The 23,727-nt window shown below is 39.5% G+C and overlaps 1 protein-coding gene across 2 annotated transcripts in view; it reads left to right on the forward strand.

The window, feature by feature from the left end:
- The first annotated feature begins 344 nt into the window (after positions 1–344).
- The window catches only part of LOC140349582 (polypeptide N-acetylgalactosaminyltransferase 18-like), a 142,097-nt gene continuing 118,714 nt past the window's right edge, over positions 345–23,727 (forward strand). Inside the window, exon 1 of one of the 2 annotated variants that reach the window (XM_072435970.1) lies at positions 345–757. In XM_072435970.1, coding sequence (XP_072292071.1) covers positions 493–757 — 265 coding nt within the window. In that variant the 5' untranslated portion in view covers positions 345–492. The remainder of the gene's footprint in view (positions 758–23,727) is intronic. The other variant, XM_072435969.1, reaches the window with a different exon arrangement.

The following is a 23,727-nucleotide window of genomic DNA, read 5'->3' on the forward strand; positions in this document are numbered from 1 at the left end:
AGCCTTTTGATACATTGATTAGGATAATTTTGTTTAAAATGTGCATTGTTCCCCATTTTTCTTAAAATAAAATAAACAAAACAAACAAACAAATTCGATCGATCGCTCATGCCTTCATTCTTGTAGCCTTTTGTCAAACTTGACCTTAAATCATTCTAAAATGACAGTCTTTTCCGTGATCCCGCTGCTTTGGCTGTGCGCAACAGGCTCCGCCCCCGCTCGCTGCCATTGGCCGGCCGCTCGGCGCGCGCTGAGGATGCTGCTGGATGGGGGATCACAGCCTGTCAGCGCGGCTCTCCGGCTGCTCTCCGGCTGCTCAGCGGGATTCTCCTCCACCGCACTCGGGACGACACGTCACTGCGCTCCGACAAGTCTCACGGAGTCAACAAGCATGGCCCGGGGCGCTGGACGCGGACACGCACTGGACTTTTGAGCGCACTCGGAGCTGCCGCGTGGACACAGCGCGAGGCGAGCCCATGGAGCCGCGGCGCGATGCTCTGCACAAGGAGAACGAAAACTTTGGTGTCGACATGCGTGATCCTGAGCGGCATGACCAACATCGTGTGCCTGCTCTACGTGGGCTGGGTGACCAATTATGTGGCCAACAACAACAACAACAACAACGGGGCGTCCAAAGTTAGCGAGAGCCGCGGGGACGCAGGCGGCAGAAAGTTGGAGGAGGACAGTAAAGGCGAGACGCTGAAGATCATCGAGAGGCTGGAGCGGCTGGAGAGCGTGGTCAACGAGCACATCAGAGGTGAGGCGGTTTGTTTACACGCGTGTGTCACGTGTGCACCGGCCCACGCGAGGACGGGGCGCGTGGACGGAGCAGAATTATGCATTATTAGGTGCACTAATTAGTCTCTGCAACTCGCTGTCAAACGTTGTGTTTCTATTTGTCTTTTCCCTACATTGTTTGTAAGACACTGTAATTAATCATGGCTATTGTAATTATAGAATATTGTTGTGATTATTGTAGCCTTTTTATACTCTATGGCAGTGTAGAATAACCTTTTTATGACCCTGTTTATTCTTATCTTTAATTAATTCTACCAAATTGTTTGTGACACATCATAAGTAAGAGGTTGCGTGGTACACTTGTGAATAAGGCAACTATGACAAAACATGAAATGCATTAACTAATCAGCTGAAGACACTGGCTCAGCACAAATCCTGAGGGCTTGGGCCAGTTTTTTCAGTTATGTCTTTTTGAGGTTTTTTTGTTGTTGCATGAAACGAAACTGGATGTTCTGCAATTTGCAAACAAGAGCGACACAAAATTATGTATTTGAATATTTTTGGAAGAGAACATTAGCACTTTCAGCGTTATAGTGTAAATGGAGTTGCTGAGACTTTGGCACTAGAGGGTGCACCATAGCAGTCCAGCGTGATGACACTCTTCTCCCATTGTGGTCAATTTTGTACGATGCACTTTAATTAACAATGAGATCAAGATATTAAACATACATGAATTAATCTGTAGAGGTACATCTCAATAAATAATAGTTCAGTCCACATTAAAAACTGATTGATTATAGGCTAGGTAAAAAGTTTATTGTAATCATCATTATTACATTGGAGTACACTTTGTATTACTCTTATTATTGTCATATTCATGATTACACTGTGAGTGAGTGAATTCTCAATGGATGACATCAAATCCTCTGACAGTTGGTGTCCCATTTAATGGACTATTTGTGTTTGTGTCATCATTATTTTTAAATCCACAGCCAACTTGTCTTACAGCCTACATTTAGTAATCAGATTAGGCCAGACCTTGTAGTATCCAGGGCACAGCTGGATCGGCCAGTCCCAGCATTATCATAGTATGCATTATTACTAGTTACCATCTTTGTAATATCATTGACTGCCATTTGGTTTTTATTACATTTTTATTTAGTTATTTCCCCCTCATCTACTTCACATAATGAGCCTACATTGTACTGTAGAGCGGTACATCAAGCGAGGAGAAGTGGGACAGTCTTTTTCTTCAGCCCCATGACAGGCCATGATTTAGAGAGAAATTTAGGAGAAATATCCAATGCACCGTAGCAACTTTAGCAGTTTTCTAGTTTATGTTCTATACTACTAAGGTCAAAGATAACACTGACAGATAACAACACTATTTATTTCTAGATGGTTGCTCCTGTTCTGCTTGAGGTAAGATTTACAGTACAAGGCTTAAGACAACTGACACATTTTTATTTATTTTTCAGAATCAGAATAACTTTTATTGATCCTTAAAGGGTATTTCTTTCCAAAGCTTTATTTAAAGTCCCCTTGAGATCAAAAACACTTTTTCAAGGGAGTCCTGGCCAAGACAACAGCACAGATAAGTCAGAACATCAACACACGTTCAGTCAATCCTAAACTAAACAGTTACAAAACTTAGATCCCATTTACAAATCTCTCAACATTTATTTAAACTGACCTAATGGAAACATTCTTTTAGTTTCCAGACCTTTTGCAAGATATCCCACGTTGAGGGAGCTGAATATTGTAATGCCATTTAACCAGTTTTTGGGCAAACATTTGGAGAATGTTGTCCATCTGTTTTTTGTTGAGCATATGCACAGCGATATGGAGGAAGCAGACACATAATTCTCTTGTAAATAAACATGTACCAGTGGCTTAGCCTGCCAGTGTCCATTTCAATGTGATATTTGTTATATTTTTATTGACAGTAAAAGCACGCTCTTTGGAACGGAGCTCAGACTCTGGAGCAGAAAATGTAACTATATTTTGTGGTAAATAGCAAAAATTTGCATTGTTTATAGTCAGAAAGGGAAGCATGAAAACCATATTCATTAGCTTATAATGAGAAAAACTGAAATAGAAAATCTAATTAAAAATTGTATCAATATGTTTTTCTTTTTTTGTCAAATTGCCCAAACCTAGTTACAATTATTGATTAACTTAAACTTGTGTTAATGTCTGAGAACTATGAGGCAATAGACAACACCCAAATTTGAATATTTCCTATAACCAGAGGTGATCAATGTACTGCATTTCATTACTTGATTAAAAGGACAGATCCACCAAGTGAAATATTACTCCAATAAAAGTAAAAGTAGCTCTCTGGAGGCGGACAGTCACCGTACTTCAGAACATTATCCATGCATAGATACGTTTCTCTCCATAGTGTGGAATATTATAGCCAAAGAAACAACATTTCCAAGGAAACAAGCAGGAGGAGGCTCTTCTCCAAGTTAAGTTAAAATACTGTTAAGTATTTGCTGTACAAATTACATAGTAGTCAAAGATAAGATTCAATGATAATTTAGTGGCTTCAAGAATAATAAAAGCTAATTCTAAAGACAAGATGCAAATTGTACTTTGATCCTATCCTGTCCAGTCCACCCTGTAAAACTAGTACTGCATTTCTTACTCTGACTTGGTCGACCAGGCTCAGATGTCTTGTGTTGCTATCTATGCGTCCCAGCGCATCCTTGCTGTGTATTTTTCCTATCAAAGATTAGATTAGAAAGACAAAATACAAGTTTGGTTAGAATGGGTGTTGGAAACAGGAATTTAGTTAGTTATGTATTTATGTATTATGTATTTTGTAAATTTAGTATCTAGAATAAGTGATGCCTACTTAAAGGTAAATGCTAGACAACCCTTAAAATGTATACTTTTCAGTCCTAGAGATGTGTATATATATATATATATATATATATATATATATAGGGCTGTCTGAACAATTTAGAATATTGGCCACTGGCTTTAATTTTGTCTTTGTCTTTGATCAGGCACTACTAGGTAGCTGTAGAGCCAGAAAGGACCCCTCCATCTTTTTTGATATACTTTGTTATCTAACAAGGCAACTACTTTGTTTGTACTTTGTTTGTTTATTTGCACAAAAATAATATATATAATATAATACAAGTGTGTTAAAGGCGCAATGGCCGATTTTTCTGCGATTTGAGAATGCAGGCAGAAGTGCGCATGCGCACTCCCCCGTGTGGACTGATACAACTCACACGTGCGTTTGTTTATTAGCGCAACGGAGCGCATCGCATCTCTCGTCTCCCGTAGATTTCTGTCCACTTCTGCGTCAGCTCGAACTGTCTTTCTCCGTCTTCATTTTGCCCCGTACACTGAGGGAACTATATTATGATAGATCCATGCGCTTAGGCACGCGGAAACGTGGGGACGAACCGCACGCGGCTGCAGGTGAGCGATAGGTGCGTTTTATGATTGATATGTGACAGGACAAATGATTTATCCACGCAACGAGAAAATATGATAAAAAATTTGCTGAAAAAAATCGTTCATTCCACCTTTAACTTGGAATGTTGCACTTTAAATTGCACTGTTAAAATACATTTTCATGCAATGTTCTATTTGCGTGCTTCTTTCATAAAGTCTAGTAATTCAGTGCTTGTTGCATTTCTACCAAAATGGGCATGAGCCATAGAGAAACCCATATTGTTCGACATGTAATCAGTCATATCCCGCTCACCACCTGTGCAGATGGACAACTCTGTTCTTTGTGTGCGACTGTGGCAATGACACTTTATTTCAAAATATGCTGGATGCCTTGTGTTGGCATATTTTTGTACCTATTATCAGGTGTTATGTATTTTGTAAAATCGTGACTTGTAAAACAAATACCACCAGCGTTTGGATGAAGGAGACCTACTGCTAAGTGAAATGACACGTCTTTAGCGTCCATGCGTCAGCTCCAACCTTTGCCAGTGCAGCACTCCGAGAGCACTTTGCTTCCTCCTCGCTGCGTCCTGATGGAGCAGTGAACTGTTGACTGTGCTAATAGAAAGTGCCTGGTGTAGAAGTGGTGAGTGGATCTACCCTCCAGAGCCCCGCCAGATTACATTATCACTTCACTTCTGTGTTTACGAATTTAGGCCTTGTCACTGATACAAAAAGAGCATTTATGAAGGAAGATAACGCAATAGACAACAGGGAGACGAAATTAAACTTGGGATTTGTTTTGAATAATAGACCTTTAGTTGAAGTGACAGAGGAGTCAGCATATAGTTTAATTCAGTAAATGTGACCGGTGCCTCTATTTATAATTATTTATACAGGGGCCACGAAGCCAGAGGCCAATAAGATGAAAAGATTTGAACCTTGCACAATCTGGTATGTTCAAGCCAAACACATGGATTCCCTACAACTACAAACTGCAACTAGATGTATTACAACCGTTAATTTTCAAAAGGTAATGAAAATATGCAATTATAGTTGAGCGAAGAAATGTCTGTATTGTATTTGTTGCATTAATGAGTATATATTGATCACATAACAAATCATATTTAGATTGGTTGAACAATTTTATTTATGTTTTAATTAATTAGAGTAACAAAATGCATTGGAATTTCATGATAATAATGTCCTCAATACCAGAATATAACAGTCTTATGATTAAGTCAAATTTCAGCTTCAGATTCAATCTTGATGCAGCAGTCTGTAGGTTAAGAAGCGCAATTTATAATGACTCTGTGTCATTTCAAATGACGATACACATCTCTGTATTGATACACATATTTCCAAGAAGTTTGACACGAAATATCTCAATATCAGTACAGCCCTAGTGTACAGTATAGACTCTGGTCAATGCCTGGAGACATGGTACAACTCTTGAGTGAACTATCCACATCAGACGTGCTGTGCTTGTGAAGTTCCTCTCTTTTATGACCTCACCATCTTACACGCTGTCCCATCTGGAGATTAGCTCTGAGTGCCTGTTTCCTTCACTTAGCAGAGCAGTAACGGGAATCCGCAGTAGTGGGTCAGATATCAGGTGGCCCCAGCGCTGGTGCTGGATTTCACTGCTGACTTAAACGATGCTCTGGCTCAAGAATAAACTACTGTATTATGAAGGGTAAATTAATCAAAACAAATTCACATTTTCACACTTGTGTTTATTGACAAAAGCCTGCGTCACCTGCAAGATTCACACAGGAACTATACGCTTTATCTTTTGACATGTAAACTCATCTGTGCTCTGCTTTGTTCCCTGATGTGATATTTATAGAAATCTCTATATGAGTCTATGTAAGTTGAGCTGTCGGAGTAGTGCAGTGGGGAGAGCCACAGCAGGTGGGGCGGCATCTTTGACAGTAGATTTGGCTGATTAATGTCATCAAACATGTTTGACTCCAAAGTAAAGTGTGGGCAGAGTCAGCATCTGCCTATGTCACAGTCTACCACAGCAATAAATCAAACAAAACTACACATTATCTTTAGGACTCTTACAGGGGATCGTGATGATTCATACTTAACTTTTGTATGCGGTAGTGAGAAACAATTCAAAATGATAAATACACTTGAGTCATTTTATATGAAAGTTGTTTGCCTCACTAACCTTTTCTAGACTGTACGCTTTGAGTGCGGTTTGATGCTAATTTTGTACCTGTTCTGCCCGTCTGTGTGCCCAGAGCACATTCTGGAACCACATCACATTAGAGAGGTGCCAGTGCAGTGTGAATTTGACACAGTGTGATACGTCTGCACTCTGGTGGGAGATCTCAAAATATGTCTCACTCGCTCACACTTATAGCTAAAAGTGTGCTGACCTCTGTACCAAATCTGCACATTTCAAATATGGAGATAACGTATCCATTACTTTGTCATTCATTAATGTAGACATGGAGAGCATTCAAGTAAAGACTCATTTCTGGCCTAGTCAGTTTGGCACAAATGAAAAAAACAACAACCCTGTTTGCTAGAAATATATAGAAGACAAAAACAATATAGTCTTATTTAAAGGCTGGTACTGTTCCATATGTTGGCACTAATGTAATCCCTTCCGTCGGTCACAGAGCAGAGATGTGTCTGTACTCACCGCAGATGTGAAGAAAGCTGCATCCAATTGAAGAAGTTCCAATCATGGCGCGGTGTTGAGCAAAGCGTCCCGGTGTGCGCTTGCCTTAATACTATGGCCTTATAAGAAAGCATCACCTTGTTTAGCAGAGTTCTATTTGAAGTAGCGATCAGCAATTTAACGTCATGCTGGACACATTGCACCAAAAATATGGCAGGCCATAACAGTTTGACAAAGCGATTTTTGTTCTGTTACACTAAGTGCCACAAATCCTACATTAATTAGTGAACTTTAGAAAATAAGAGCTGGGTGCTGCAGATAAGGATGTTGCACATTTGCTAAATGTCTATAAACCCTTTTCCCCTTTTCCCCCTTTTATGCTACAACTGTCCTGTCAATTAAAGCCTATGGGCCAAAAAACATCTTATAAACAACAAACATTTATCTGTTATCTACAAGTTTTTTATTTGATTAATTAAAATGAATGAGATAGTACCAGGCTGTGTGCACAGCTATTCTAAACATGTCCCTCCTGGAAGGATGTATAGACAACATTTTAGTTTAGATAAAGTATATTTTCAATGACCATGAAACATTGCTGTGTAAAATTGGGCCATCATCCCTTGCACACACACAGTTATTATTTACAAACTATGTGACCGACATGAAATCTCTGTCACTCATTGTCTCATAAACTCCACCAATGTTTTTGCCATGTGCATTATAACACAACAGGGGGGTCTTCTCACAGCTCGGGCCCATGGCTACACTTTTATAGCTGGGCCGGAAAAGGCGCTTGCAGGCATAAGCTGCATAAAGTTGTCAAATACAGAAATGCCTGACACATTTACTGTCAGTGCATTTCTTAAAGCTGGACGTGAAGAAAAACCCAGAGGCTGCATAAAACATGAATATGCATTACAACAACAGAGAAGAATTAAATGGTCCCTGTAACTGCATTAAATGCAATTAGAGTTTGGGAGGTATAAGAGCTTATTAAGATACATTGAATAGAAACTTGCTGTGTAATGTTCCAAACAAGGGTATAAAGTGATATTTTCTACACTTTAGTGTTTCATTTTACGATAATTCACTTTTTATTTTTTTCTTCCGACCTTAACTTTTACAGCCATATTTTTGCACATTTCTGGTAGATTGCCATCATTTTGTATGAATAATGTCCTCAGGATAGTAAAAAAATATATCAAGACTTTCGTTTTACAGTTAGATTCATTCGCACTTTGTCAAATGTTCTTTGAACTTTATTGAACCGTGGTGTTGTTAATGGGAGGACAGTCATTAAACCACTGTCAGTAAAAGGATAGTTTGGTATCATCCATTTAGTGTCTGTTTTGTAAGCCCGTAGGCCTTATTTAACTATGTGTATATACAAAGCGTCAAAACGAGCCAGCCCCGTGTTTGAACGCCAGAAAATTTGCTGTGATTCACTCGATTGACGCCTGAATGACAGAATGGAAATCTGTGGCACATATTCACGCTTCTGAAGCTGATTCCCTTATTTATGGAACAGAGACATATTCTTTGCTGCAAATGGTTATTGTGTACGCTCTTCATTTATCCTGATGACCACGTTTTGCGATTTCAATCGTAAATTCAATTCAATTAAATGTATTTTTTATAACGACCAAAAAACAGCAGTTGACTCAAAGGGCAACAGTGAGAACAGATTAAACAATATTCATAGGGACATGGCAATGTTCCAGCATCCCGTGTCCTGAGGGAAATGTCCCAAGTTCCCCAGTCCTTAGACACTCCTTCTCAGCAAGGAAAAACTGCCAAACTTCTTTGGGAAAAAGTAGAAACCTTGAGGAGTTCCACAGTGAAGGAAAGATCCGACTCCCTCAGATGGACAGGTGAACGCGAGATAGACAGTGGGGCTGGAGCCACTCAGAAGGAGAACCAGTTCTTCCAGGCAGATGAAGAACTGTCCATATGGAGTAGAGAGCGTTGCTCCAGGCAGTTGAGAAGCATCTAGATCCACAGGTCATCAATGTGCCTGTTCCACTTCCCTCTGGGAAGTAGGAGAAAAAGCAATGAATAGATTGCTAGTGAAATTAAATATTAAATATTTCTGATAGAAAAGGGAGTCAGAAGCAGAGGAGAGTGCTCAAACTGCCGTTCTTCCCCCAGCATAGTTGCTCCTAGCGCAGCGTAGCTGTGAAAGTGTAGGTTTTTATTTCTCTTCCTAACTGCCCTGACCAGAAGCCATTTCAAAAAGGAACGTCTTAAGCCTGGTTTTAAATGACAGGAGTGTGTCGGCCTCTTAAACATGGACAAGAGCTGATTCCATAACATAGGAGCTTGGTAGCTTAACGCTCTACCTCTTACTGTGCTTTTAGAGACTCTTGGGACCAACGGAAGGCCAGTATTTTGAGAGTGAAGAGCTCTGTTTGGCGGATATGTTACTATAGCATCTTTGAGGTATACCGGGATTTTTGGCTTTGTAAGTCAGGAGTAGGACAATTTTAAATTTGATTTTAAACTCGACAGGAGCCAGTGAAGAGACTCCAACACCAGCGTAATGTGCTCTCTTCTTTTAGTTCCTGTTAGTAATCTTGCTGCAGTTGAAAGCTTTTTATGGAGCTTTTAGACAACACTGCGAGCAGGGAGTTACAGTAATTTAATCTAGATTTAACAAATACATAAAAGGGTTTTCAGCATCTCTTTTAGGTAAGATTTTTTCTCATTTTAGCTATATTACGCAGATGGAAATAGGTTGCTTTGCAGGCTTGATTTATATGCGCTTTGAATGAGCACTCCTGGTCAATTGAGACTTTCTTATTGTAGAATTGGAGGCTACATGAATATTGTCCATTTGAATCTCGTATCGGATTGTAATACAACATGCAGCACTTTTGAAGCTTAACATACAGAGAACACGTTCAAGCAGCAGCATCCCTACTGTTCCATCTGTCCTTGATTTCTCTGTGTGAGATGATTTACTCGTATTTGCCTTCCTCCATGTCTGGCTCTGATTCTGTGTTTGCCCTGAGCAAATGAGCAAGATAGAGGATGAGAAGAAAATAATTATTATTTGTCTAATTGTCGCATTTATAATGGTCACATTTATATAGTTCTTTTCTACCTTCAAGCACTCAAAGCATGTAAAATAGGCTCCTCCCCTCTGAGGCAAGGACTCCCCTGCAAAAGAGATTCTTAAGCTCACATTAAGCTTCTTTCTTAATGTAAGCTTACATTAAGAAACCACTCACTCATTCACACACACATTCACACACCAGAGTAGGCAGAGAACACCAAAATTGCAGGACCCTCTGCATCATTAGCAAACACGTAAGCATACACACCCAACTAAAGGTGTATAAGTCAATCTCCGTATTTTTGAGGATAAAACGGCATTCTACATGCATATTATCCTGAAGCAGAATCTAAACTCTATGGACTTGATGTAATTACGTGAAAAGTTGTGGAAATTCTCAGTGCTGGAGACGTTGATGAGAAGATAATTAAATCTGGGCTTGTTTGTGGGTATATGATGTTTTTTTTCTCTAGCGCTTCTAAATGTTAAAGGGTGAATGGATGATTTTTTTGGCATAAATCTGAGTCTTATTTCCTCGTGGCGTGGACTGCCGATTAGTCCTGCCATGTATCAATCATAAAACGCACCTATCGCACACCTGCGGCCGCGTGCGGCTCGTCCCACATTTCCGCGTGTCTAAGCGCATTGATCTATACATAATATAGTTCCCTCAGTGTACGGGGCAAAATGAAGACGGAGAAAGACAGTTCGAGCTGACGCAGAAGAAGACTGAAATCTACGGGAGACGAGAGATGCGATGCGATCCGTCGCGCTAATAAACAAACGCACGTGTGTGTTGTATCAGTCCGCACGGGAGAGTGCGCATGCGCACTTCCGCCTGCGTTCTCAAATCGCCGAAAAATCGTCCATTGCGCCTTTAAGTCATGCATTTGCCAGTAAACATTTTCTGATTTAGAAGGGGTTATAAAATACATAAGATAAGCCTCGGATAACATGGGCTATTTTTTTTAACACTGTTTCAGTCCACATTTAATCTGCGACAATATCGGCCCTTTTAGATGCACTACTCACTAAACCATTTTCTGAGAAAGCTGTGCTAAAATGGATGTATTTTGAATATTTTAGAGTCTTTGACAAATTGTAGGCCTGGACTTTCTTTAAAAAGCCAATGAAAGCCTTTACAGGCAACTCATTCAACTTTCATGGGGACATTTTCTATCACTGCACATTACTAATAATTGTGAAAAGGAAGATTTTGCCTATGAGTTTTAAAAACACCCAATTAGGCCAGTCGGGTCCCGGAGCATGTTGAATGTTGTGTTTTCATTGATCACTCTAAGCATCCAATGCGCTAAACTCCTTGTCCATTGTTCACACATGTTGTTTGCCCTTTGATGCCTGTTGATGCCTCATTTGCCCCGCTTGATTGCTCATGCAGGTTGTTCACTTGGAACGCATGGATGCTATACTGCATGGCACTTGTATGCAAATTGTAGTTATATTATTTATAGTTATATTATTTCCTATCTAAGTTTCCTCAACAAGTACTATTTAAATGCAGCACTCTCATATCTATATTATAAATATGTCTTAGTCATTTGCCATGCTGGTTATTGCAATTAAAATAGCTACAGTTTGGGTCAGATTAGGTGCCAATGTGATTTTTGCGTGTGTTTAAAGTGACATCTCACACGTGACCAAACAGATTTGAGGCACATTACTTGGGTGCTTTAAGGAATAATAGAGGATTTTTGCGACCAATCTGAGTCTCATTTCTTCGTGGCGTGGACAGCCGAGTAGTTCTCCCACATGTCAGTCATTCCTTCAGGCTACTGCACACCTGCAGCATCGTTCTCAGGATAGCAGAACGTTTCCCTTCAGTGTAAAGTACAAAAATGGCTGAGGGACGACAGAGAAAGACTGTGTTGGAGCTGGCTTAGAAAAGACGGAAATCTGCGGAGACAAGAGATGTGATGCGATCCGTCGCGCTAATAAACAAACGCACGTGTAGCAGCGGAGCTTTTGCGTGCTCATGCAGAAGGTTTGATGGCACGCGGCCTCTTGGAAAGAACAGGAGGGGGGGTGAGCATTTAAAAAAAAAAGTCGCTTGAGTTCTCAAATCAGCACACCTCAATTATTCCTTTAAGTTTGCTTTAACAAAATTACAGTGGATTAAACCTGTTTGGTCATCTCTGAAGTAATGTCAAATTTCAGAAATACGATGTACTAATAAATAAAATGGCGGCTCCCAACAGCCCATCCATCCATCCATCCATTTTCTTCCGCTTATCCGGGGCCGGGTCTATGCAGGGACTCCCAGATTTCCCTCTCCCCAACAGCCCATTTAAAGCAAAGTAACAGTTCATTGACAAAACTTGATTTCTCTTTATTTCTAGGCAATTTGTTAGTGATATTTTAAAGCAGCCATGTTTATGTAATATAATGAGAGCAGCACAAAAGCACAACAACAACGTACAGCATCTCACATACACTCAATTCAATCAGCATAAAGTGACTCTTAAATAAAACATTTGCTGATTGATAGCTTTGTTTCATGTTCATTTAAAAAAAAAACAGCCCTCTCAATTTAAACTCCTTCTGGAGCCCATTACAAGACTACAGCAAATCTAAAAGCCTTTTCCCCCCATCTCTGTGCGTCCTGGGCCTGAGAGCAGGAGCTGGTTCTGAGAACAGGCTGTAGCTGCTGCTATCTTCTATGAGATTTGTAAATGAAAAGGTACCAATGTTTCAATCTGCTGTGAGCCAAGGAGGGCAAACCCAACCTCATATACAATGATGGGTCAAGTGTTTGTTATAAAATACCTGTTGTATATTATATATGCAATATGAAAAACAGTGTGTGTGTGTATATATATGTATATATATATATATATATATATATATATATATATATATATATATATATATATAGCTGGGTTGAAAAAATAGATTTTCCGATTTTTAATTGATTCGCATATTAATGACCGATTATCGATTCGTACATCCAAAGATCTTTTTTTTTTTTCGGTCTAAAAATAACTCGAAAACAATCATGGCGTCGGACAGAGATGGTAACGTTAGCGTAACACTTACGACACCTGAGACACTGAAGGCGCCGATTTGGAGGAATTTCGGGTTCCGGGAAATAGAAGGGACCCACGAGCTGGACAAAAGTAAAGCGGTCTGCAAAAAGTGCGGAATTGAGGTAATACTGTGGTAATACCACCAACTTAAAGAATCATCTGCGGCGGCATCACCCTAACCTGTCCTTGGGACCGCTTTTGGGTGAATTCTTAATTATTTTCAAGCATAATAATAATGCACTGGTTAGTGTCCCAGTTAGAGATGCGTACCGCTACCCGGACTTGTAAAAACGTTTTGGTTCTGGTCCAAAAAAAACGAAACCCCGGTGATTCGGTTCTGGACTCATTAAAAATCTACCACTCACATTCTATATCCTTTACGTTCTAGAATCTAAACCTTCCATAGATCGCGAAATTCGCGCTAGAAAAGACGTAAACACTGACATCGCTGTCAATGGCGCGCCCGGAGCATCAGCGACGCACGCGTCTTCCGCGCGGCAGAAGTTGAAGCCGGTGAAATGAGTTTAAAGACGCGAGAGACCGAACCTTCGGGAAGATCGTTGGCTTAATTGAATCGTTTTAAGCCGCCGCCTGCGTCGCCGCTTGTGCCGCTCCGTGAGTTAGTTTAAGACGCTTGTTAAAGGAGCGGGTTGTGCTTTGGTTTGGGTGTAAATATTGTAACTTCTCGCTCAGGTCAGTAATGCTGGTTTAGTGCTCACAAGTTGTCACTTTATTTCTTGAACAGAGTTGGTTACTGTTGGTCGTAACCATGGTGATGGAACAGGAACATCAAAAACTACCTCGTCTCCTGAGCCCGCTCTTAGCTCCGCCCCAGAGACCGCGCACACACACACACACACACACACACACACACACACATGGACCTATTATATTATCAATATGTAATGACCTGGACTCCACACAATAACAATGCATTAACAACTGTGTGAAAGGAACATTTAACCAGATAATGCTTAACATTAGGGTCGCTACAATATGAATAAAATAACTGTTATGTTGTGGTGTGATGTATTTAGCTTTTATTTCAGTGGGTTTATGTGCAATATACATATTTATACATCTAAGTAAATACTAAGTCAAAGTAATATTGTTTAATTGCTGGATTCATTAATTGGAGCTTATATTTTGTAATAGTATTTGCATTCTACAGTTGTTAAATATGGTCTTGTGTTTAATGCTGTTAATATGATGTATTTTGTGTAGTGTAAAATATTTTCATATTCTATTTTTGATACTGCTAAGTTGATTGATTTATAGTGGTTCGAGTTGACTTTTATGCAAGTTTTTTAACGTTTTTACATGACTTTGATGCCAATGGATCTGCAAAATTAAAGTGTGGAAATGTATCTAAAGGCATTAAACTTCAAGTGTGGGAACAGCCCAGTCAAACCAGTAACACACTTACAAACATAGTATCAGCTGAAACAGCTGCTCCATTACCAATACTCAACTTGCTCTTGTTCGGAAGTTGTTCCTCTAGTAAAACACATGAATGTGTGTTAGCTAGTAGCTTGTGATTTGTAAGTTATAACTTCTGTTAATAAACAGTGAATAAAGCAGACAAGTTGAGTTTATTTCAGTCTGCAGTTAAGCCTTGTGCTTGATAGTCGTCCTTGTTCATGTGTCTTCAACTTAATTGAGCCAAGTGTCTTGTGTTATGCTGTTATAACATTATGCAAATATGGCATGAGTTCAGCCGGACTCATTAGGTCCGGACCTGAACCTAAACCTCTGGATTCGAATCCGGACTTGAACCTGAACGTGGGTTTAGGTATGCATCCCTAGTCCCAGTAGTAATCCACTGTTGCAGATGTAGTCACCTCAATGATGTCCTCCATTTATTGTCCTGGATTATCTTTCTTGAAGATAGATTGACCCTTAACCTTTTCATCAGTCTTCCATCAGTAACTACCAATACTTGTAAGATTTGCTGTTTAATATTGATATAATACTAGTTTTAATATGTTGCTTCTCTACACAGTCATGAAGTGAAGGAAACGGTTCAAATACATTTTTCATTTTTAATAACATTAACCCCCGGATCGAATCGAAATCGGATCGAATCGGAAATCAGATCGAAATCGGATCGAATCGGAAATCAGACCGAAATCGGATCGAATCGGATGGAATCTGAGAAAATCGGAAAAAAACGATTTTGAAACGTAAAAATCGGAATCGAATCGATTCTTGAAATTTGAACCGAAATCCAGCTCTAATATATATATATATATATTCCTGCATGGTATCGGATCAGTGGCAGGGCGTAGCTGTTTATTCCCCGGGACTTGTTCTTAACATTGAGCTGGCTTCTGAGGTCTTGCCTCACTTGTTGTAGGTATTTGGCCGTAGCCGCTTTCCTTGCTACCTCTTCGAGGTTGCCATTTAGTTGTGGGATTCCCAGGTACTTGTAACTGTCCTCAATGTCTGCTATCGTTCCTTCTGGGAGTGAGCCCCCCTCTGTGTGGACTACCTTCCCTCTCTTAGTCACCATCCGCCCATACTTCTCTAGTCCGAAGGACATTCCGATATCTGAGCTGTAGATCCTGGTGGTGTTGATCAGGGAGTCAATGTCTTTGGAGGGACCATCATGGGAGGACAAGCTCCTACACGGGATGTACCATCGGAACATAACTGAAGTGGCTGATATCACGAAATCCTACCAATGGTTAGAAAAGGCCGGTCTGAAGGACAGCACAGAGGCCCTGATCATGGCAGCACAGGAGCAGGCCCTGAACACCAGATCAAAAGAGGCCCAGAGCTACCTCACCAGATTAGACCCAAGGTGTAGACTGTGCAAAGGCCCTGAGACAATCCCACACATAACTGCATGATGTAAGATGCAGGCAGGGACAGCTTACATGAAGCATCATAACCATGTGGCTGGCATAGTGTACAGAAACTTCTGTGCAGAGTACGGGCTGGAGACCCCAAGGACAAAGTGGGAAACACCTCCAAAGGTGGTGGAGAACGACCGAGCCAAGTTCCTCTGGGACTTCCGGATACAAACAGACCGAATGGTAATGGCAAACCAACCAGATATAGTGGTGGTTGACAAGGTGCAGAGGAAACCGTGGTGGTGGACATTGCAGTACCATGGGATGGTAACATCCGCAACAAAGAACACGAGAAACTATAAATATACCAAAGCCTCAGAGAGGAGCTGGAGTAGGCCTGGAGTGTGAAGGTATCGTGGTGCCCGTAGTGATCGGAGCACTTGGGGCAGTGACCCCCAAACTGGAAGAATGGCTTGAGCAGATCCAGGAAAAAACATCAGACTCGGCCCAGAAAGGTGCAGTGCTAGGAACAGCAAAGATACTGCGCAGAACCCTCAAGCTCCCAGGCCTCTGGTAGAGGACCCGAGCTTGAAGGGGACAACCCGCGGAGGGTGAGGTGAGAGTTTTTATATATATGGCGAGCTTGAAGGGGGATAAATAGAGACCGCCTGCGGAGGGTGAGTGATAGTTTTTGTTTTATATATATATATATATATATATATATATATATATATATATATATATATATATATATAATATATATATATATATATAAATAAAAATAAATGTCAACTGAGGCCTTAGTATTTCTCTAGTTTCTCATGTTCGTGTAATTTATTTATTTATTTTTATATATCACCATCAATCTTAATTTTGTCCTCAAGGCAGATTTTTTTAATCAGGCACTTGTTTGGACAGCTATGGCCACAGAACCCCTTCTGCACCACACAGTGAGTGCATAATAGAGCTAAAGTGACCAGCTTAGTTAGGAGTTTACAGTTTTGGAGAAAAGAGGGAGATTTTCTTCCTTCTGTCCAGTCCATGTTATACACAGTGTTGATTTAACCAATACAATTTCATTGTAAAATGAAAACTAAAGTTTCATCGTTATAGCCTCCTAATTGTTGTTGGTCTAAGTTAATACTTTTTAGGGCTGCAACTAGCAATTATTTTGGTAATCGAATAGTCTAGCGATTATTATTTCGATTAATCAGTTCACTGAAAGGTCGGTGAATATGAGATTTTTACTCAATTATACCTAGATAAAGCTGAACTTAACATTTGAGGACATCCTGGAGAAGAATATTTTCAGACAAAAGGCTGTTTTCATTAAAAACACAATTTCTTTGTTGATTTCTGCTTTGTCTGAGTATGCCATGTTTTGGAGTCTGTGTATAAACCAGTTAACGATTATTCAATTACTTAATTAGTTGACAACTATTTACATAATTGGTTAACTTGTTGCTGCCTTAGTGCTCTGCTTTTAGCTACTAGTGATGCGTGCGTTGTCCTTTTTCCCTCAGCTAAAATCACATATGTTTTTTATTTATTAAAATAAGACAATTGTCTATTGCTATCAGCCATCTGCTGACCAAACATTGATCAAATCAACATCGGCCAAAGAGAAATCTATATCGGTTAACCTCTATCCGAGATGCATCATTTTAAAGTGAAATGGAATGCAAAAACAAGTGATGTTATAGTTATTGCATTCAGTCTTTTCTCTTTCTATTTATTTCTAATTATCTATGCTGTTCTATTTATTTATTTATTTATTTATTTATTTCCAGTCTTTTTTATAACAGGTCACAAGGTCAAAGGATATGATCTTGTTGTAAAGTCTATGTTGCTAACCTCACTTACTGTATAGGACTGCACATTTTTCCTCTATCTCCTCCATCCATAAGATACTGTATAATACGTCTCACATGGGCTCATTGCGTTAATTGGACCCTGGAGAACTGGCAAGGAGTGGCATGGACCAATTATGTTGCTTGTTTCAGACTTGGTATATTACTTTATTGGATTGGTAAGATAAAAATAGACTGGCCATACCTGTCAAAACTGTCAAAATGCAGGCTACATTATAATCACTTAATGTTGCTATAGGTTGTAATTACGGCGGCAGACACAAAAGGTTAGCACTGTTCAAGTGTCTGATTTGTAGCTTTTCAAAATAGACCTCAGTGGGCGTATGGCCAATCATCCATGATAAAGAATATTACAGTTACAAGAATATGTTGCATTAAAGAGTGGGTTTTGCTGTGTTTTATACGCAATATGTGAAGATTTTTATATTTATTAAAACGGGAAAGTCTTCACAAAGATAAAAGGAAATTCAAGAGATCACTTTAGTTTTTTATCAGTTAGGGCTGTCTGCCTTAAGTCATACCCAGTCTTCATCTAACTCCATACTTTCTCTTTGGACTTTGTAGACACCATGGCCTTTAGTCATTTAGTTGATTAATCGGTCGGTGGTGTCTTAATCAACCAAAAATTGTATAAGTTGACTTAATATTCTTATTCTATTTATATTATGAAAATCTAAATGCACAGCAGCAGAAAGGAGGAGATATGGAGTGAGTAACCTGAAGATTGAGTAGGGAATCATGCTTTTAATCTAACTTTTTACATATAAATACACCATTTTCTTGAACTCCTGTGTACTTGTGGTATTTAGAGAGCTTTTACCAAGACACCATTTCATCAATTCATTGGCAAGAAAATGTCGATCATGTCGATGGTCGACCACATCCTAAAACTCTTTCTATCTTGTTTTGGATAAAGATTGAGATTTTGTCTGTCATATCTCATTTAAATGTTAAACTAATGGATGTTTTAAGACGCTAAATACATCCAAATGTATTCTGACACTACAGTGTAATAAATGTATTTGCCATTAATCACACTCTTTTGTTCACTTAATGCTAACTACTAAGGTGAAACAAATGCATTTCTATGGATGTTTTTTTGCAAAAAAACATATTTACATATTTTGACATCTATTCCCAAGCGGTACTTCTCAGCTCTTCATGTTATTTAAGGTGATCATTTTCCAATCCAATTACGCTTATGGAAGTTGTTTTGAGCGCTCATAAACCCTGTTGTGTCCACTGTTTCGGAGCACTTATGCCAGATGTTTGTTTGTCAGACTTGTAGACTTTGTAAACTCATTTGTCATTGTCAGTCAGAGCATGTCGTCCAGCGGCCAGGAGCAAGGGCTGGCGTCTGAAATCCAATCCCCCCGGGCTCCCTCCACTCTCTTGTTTGGGCCATAAACACCTTCACTGCCGCTTGTTGCTTTGTGATGGAGGCCTGATTGATCTGTTGTGATCCTCGGCTTGCTCAGAGGATTCTCGCGATACGGACATGGGATTTAGGATAAAGCTGTCTGTTTATGGCGTTACCTCACCTCCCTCCTCTGTCAGGGTCACTGTGAGGACGTAAGTAGAGGGTCCCATACAAAGCCCCTTCCAGTAATCCAGAGGTGGGAAGGGCTGGATGCAGGAAAGAGAGAGGGAATCATTTTGAGAGTGGATGTCTACTAGAAATGGTTTGTCTGTAATGATATGTTTTTAGAATGATATAATGCACATTCATATAAGACTAAACAATACAATTACTAAGCATTTTTTTAACTACTCAATTCAGCGGCAGTCTTATCCATGCAAACTCTTTCCTTACATTACTCTGAAGCATATTCACACGCTAATGAAAGCTTCATTACATTCAAATCATGGTTTAACTCTTTGCGTCTTTCATTGTGCTACCTGCTCCCCAGCGATGGTAGCTTGAAGAAGGATCGGGAATAAAACAATTTAGTGTTGATTTAAAGTAAGTTTGTGTGCTGATGTTATGACTGATGTGCTAGTGTTTTGGTCAGGACTCACTGGAAAAAGAGATAATGGAATGAATCTGGTTAAATAAAGATTGAATGAAAAAAATAAAATAATAATAAGGTCATTCTGTTTGATTTGGTGTAAAATAGGAAAAATCTTACATTTTTAAAATCACGTACATACTAAGTCACTATATTATGCCTAGATGGCTTGAGGCCTAAAATATCTCAAGCCATCTTCATACTAAGGGTGTAAGAATTTGCGTATTCACTTGAAACATATCATTTTCTTCTCCCGAGAAACTAAAAGCATTTTGCAATTTCCAAAACAATTCCATTTGAAATAAAATATATTCACAAAGTTTTTATCAAAATAACTTAAGTCGCAACAGTAAATTTGTGACTGAAAGAATATTTGATCCAATAAACTGTAATTCGTTTTCAAATGAATACGGCTCTGTACGGCCATAAAAGTTCCTTGTCATTATTTCACCCCAGTGCATTACCATTTATAGAGTGTTCAGTTGTGACAGTGTTTACTAGCTTTGTGCCCGTACACTTGTAACTGTTACTGTCATTATGTATACATCCATGTGCCACAGAATAAGGCTCCACAAACACAGCAGCGGCGCCCTGACTTTGAACTGGATGTGAATACCTTTGATGTGCTAAATCTCAGAGTGAACTGTAAAATGCTCCTGCACCGCGCTCTCCTTCTTTTCATACGTTGCCTTTGCTTTGGAAGAATATCAGGGTCGCGTGTGAGTTTGCCACCCACTGTTGCTCTTCGCCAACTGAGGCCTGTAGCAGTTTTGAGCGGCCCAGCGGCTGTTTAGCGGGCTTTCCCCCTGCAACATCCTGCTGCCGCACACACAAACGCTCTTCAAAGACTCTTCTGATTGTCCCATGCCTTTGAGCTCCAGCTGGATCGTAGACTTTTGTGCTTCCTACAGGGCCTTTACCTGGACCTCAGGCTGTTTCACGCTCTATATGTAGACAGAACAATGGGCTGAAGAAAGTGTCCCTTTTTTCTAGCCTGGATGAATTCCTAAATGGTGCCAACATTTGGAAACCAACAATGAAAAATAATCTAATGGCTGTTCTTATGTAACGGTTGAACATACACATATTGATCCCTAGATCGTTGAAACAAAATGGATCCCAACTGCAGAAAAGAAAGACATTGTTGCCAAGAAAGAAAGTGCAATTTGTGCAATTTAAGTGAGGCAGAAAATCCGTTTTACGTTAATGTGCATTAGAAACCCATCATGAGCCTAGAAGACTTGCTGAGTACATTGCGGACAGTGTAATAACATTAACAAGTTTTGTATTTCAGACTAATGGATGGAGATTTACAGTAATCATTGGTAACCTAATCAAATGAACAAATGTGAGAACAACTATGCATGGCACTCAGAGACCTCAGAATAGGTTTTTCTCTCTCTTTCTCTCACAACTTGTTGCTTTATTGTGTTCAGAATTATACAAAGTGTATTTCCAGTTTTCTTTCTTTTTTCTTGGCTTGGTAACAACTTGAACAGTGTTTTAACCGTTGGAGCCTGTGACCCACTGTGACTTCATAAGGAAAGGCTGTTAATGTTGTCCATCTGACCTGACCATGTTGACATTTTAGCACTCCTCTGTCAGTCGTGATGATTTTGTCTGTCTGCTGATCCTGGTGTGATGGAGGCGTCCTGCGAGCTTCAGTTTGTGCCTGGGGCTGTTGTGTTGACAGGAGCACGGGTTTGCTGCGTCAAAGCACCTGCCGCTGGGCCAAAATCCTACACTATATCCTTGTTATGTCGCAGTCTCATCTCATGTCTGTCATTTCCAAACCAGAAGTGTCCTGTTTTGTCCCATGAGCAAAATCATTTATCATCCAGTAATGTATCCCAGATTTTAATTAGGACATTTCCATTAAGAAACAGAAATTATAGGATATGGGATATAATTATTATACAAGTCAGAATATGTGCACTGCTAATTCTCATTTGTGCATTCATTAGCTAAATGAAGGACCTCATTAACAGCCATGATAATGTTGGATCATAACTAAGGGACTTGTAGAATATTAAGTAGAGTAAGTGCTGTTTTTCCTAAAAGACTCGTTACATATACTGCTATTTTACCCACAGGGTCTGTTATAATTGCTACTGCCATCTGCCTGGTTGTTTTTTTTAATTATTTATATTCATTATTACCTGCTTTACATCCTTTGTACTAACATTTATCAAGCTAGTGAAAAATATTTGCTACAGTATTTGAGTGATTTCAATGGAATCTGTTCTCAAAAAGAATTATCTGTTATTGTATGTTGCATTAAAGAAAACAAAAGAAACAAGTCTTCTTTTGTTTGAAAACTGCAGTGCAGATTTCCGCCTTCCCCTTTATGGTATATCCCCCTAAACGTCATCACAACAAGAAAAAAAAACAGCACTGGGCTGTAAGGGAAAAATTGCATTTCCTGAGCAACGGCGTCTTGATTGCAGGAGAATAAAATTACTCAAAGATGCATGAATCACTCTAAATACAACTTTGAGTGGTTCAAGGATTCATTGGCCATAGACTTTATTAGACAGGACAGTATAATGGGGATGAGACTGGAGAAGGAGGATGCAGCAAATTTTCGAGAGCTGGACTCAACAAACTCTCACTTGGAGCGCACGTGTGCAAGCCACTCAACCCCTGAGCCATACGGGAGGACAATTCTGACTTGATTTTAGTTGATTTAGCATATTATGTTGCTGTCATTACTTTCTCCTTCAGATAAATTTGATGTCCTAAAGGTGTTCACATATGAACAAATGAAGGAATTTTGTAATAGTAATGGCCAATATTGTGAGCAGCTGAAATAGTGATATTTCTTTTGACAATAATTGTAATACTCAAGTTTGATGTTGTAAAATCACTAATAGATTGCATTCACGTAACAACAGTCTAGAACATTCTGATCTGTCTGGAGGATAACGTCATGAAAATGTCGAGCTTGATTTAATAACTAAGGAATAGGCTTGATAATCAATGCAAATATCTGTACCATAATTTTACAACACAAAAAATGATACTTCCTTTATGTTACCATGCGGTGTAATAGTAGTTCTGATAAACCTCAAGATCATCAAGTTTCTGATTTCAGTACTTTACAATAAGTTCAATATCTTCTGTCAGCACAAGCCTAAAGTGGTGCTATTATTCAACCCCAAATACGTGATTATTGTCAGTTGAGAAGACCCAGCACTTTGAAATTTGGATCTGAAATTATGATGTAATCAAATTCTTCTAAAGTGAACGCCGTTTATGGTGTTGAAAAACAAACATCAAATGTTTTATGGAAAATAGATGGCAAGCACCTTAAACATATCCACACCTCTCAATTGAACCCTATCTCTAAGAGGCTTTTGTGGGGCCCAAACATTACTTTGTCCCTTTTGCCAGACTGCAGCTTTCAACTGAAGGTTATAGACTTGAATTTGGACTCTAAGGCTCTCTTTGTGCTGCCGCTCTTCTTGACTGGCTGTCACTCACCAACTCTCCTCAATGCAATCTGTGCTCACACATGGATGTAGACTGACACCAATGACACAAATGAAGGTGAATCTTGGCAATGTTTAAATGAAAGTTTGGGACAATACACACCAGAAGAGGTCACTTTTACTAAATGCCCTGAAACGTTTATTTTGAGGTCTTTTTATCTCTTCAAAGCGAGTCAGACTTTTTACACCAAAAGCAACCTGCAGAAGATTGAATGAAACTGCAACAGCTAAATTATGCCAGTGATGGAAAATTCTTGGCAGCCACGATTGTCAGAAACTAGAGGCTTTTCAAAAGGAATGATGAAAGAGGAGCAGGGGGAGGAGTCGAGGAGGGGAAGGCGCCAGAGACAGGGGAGGGAGAACAAGAACAACATTTACATTTACTAATCCTTATCTTTTTTACATTTACTAATCCTTAAGTGCACTATGTAACTTTTCAGATGGCGGGTCTGCCACTTTCGTCTGTGGAGATGTTAGTTTTGCCTGGAATACTGCGTTTCGAGGAAAAGCAATAACACCTTTAAGTTACGTTAAATTATTGACATTGACAATTATTGGCTACAAGGATATGAACAAGGCAAAATATATGAAAATGTTTTTTGTTTGTCTAAAGGCTCTAGTCTAGTGTCAAATGTTTAGTCGAGTGATTGAGACTGGAGGCAAAAAACA

The sequence above is a fragment of the Eucyclogobius newberryi genome, unplaced genomic scaffold, assembly GCF_026437365.1.
Source record: "Eucyclogobius newberryi isolate DKJ021-1_F unplaced genomic scaffold, fEucNew1.0.hap1 SCAF_7, whole genome shotgun sequence".
Classification (NCBI taxonomy): Eukaryota; Metazoa; Chordata; class Actinopteri; order Gobiiformes; family Gobiidae; genus Eucyclogobius; species Eucyclogobius newberryi.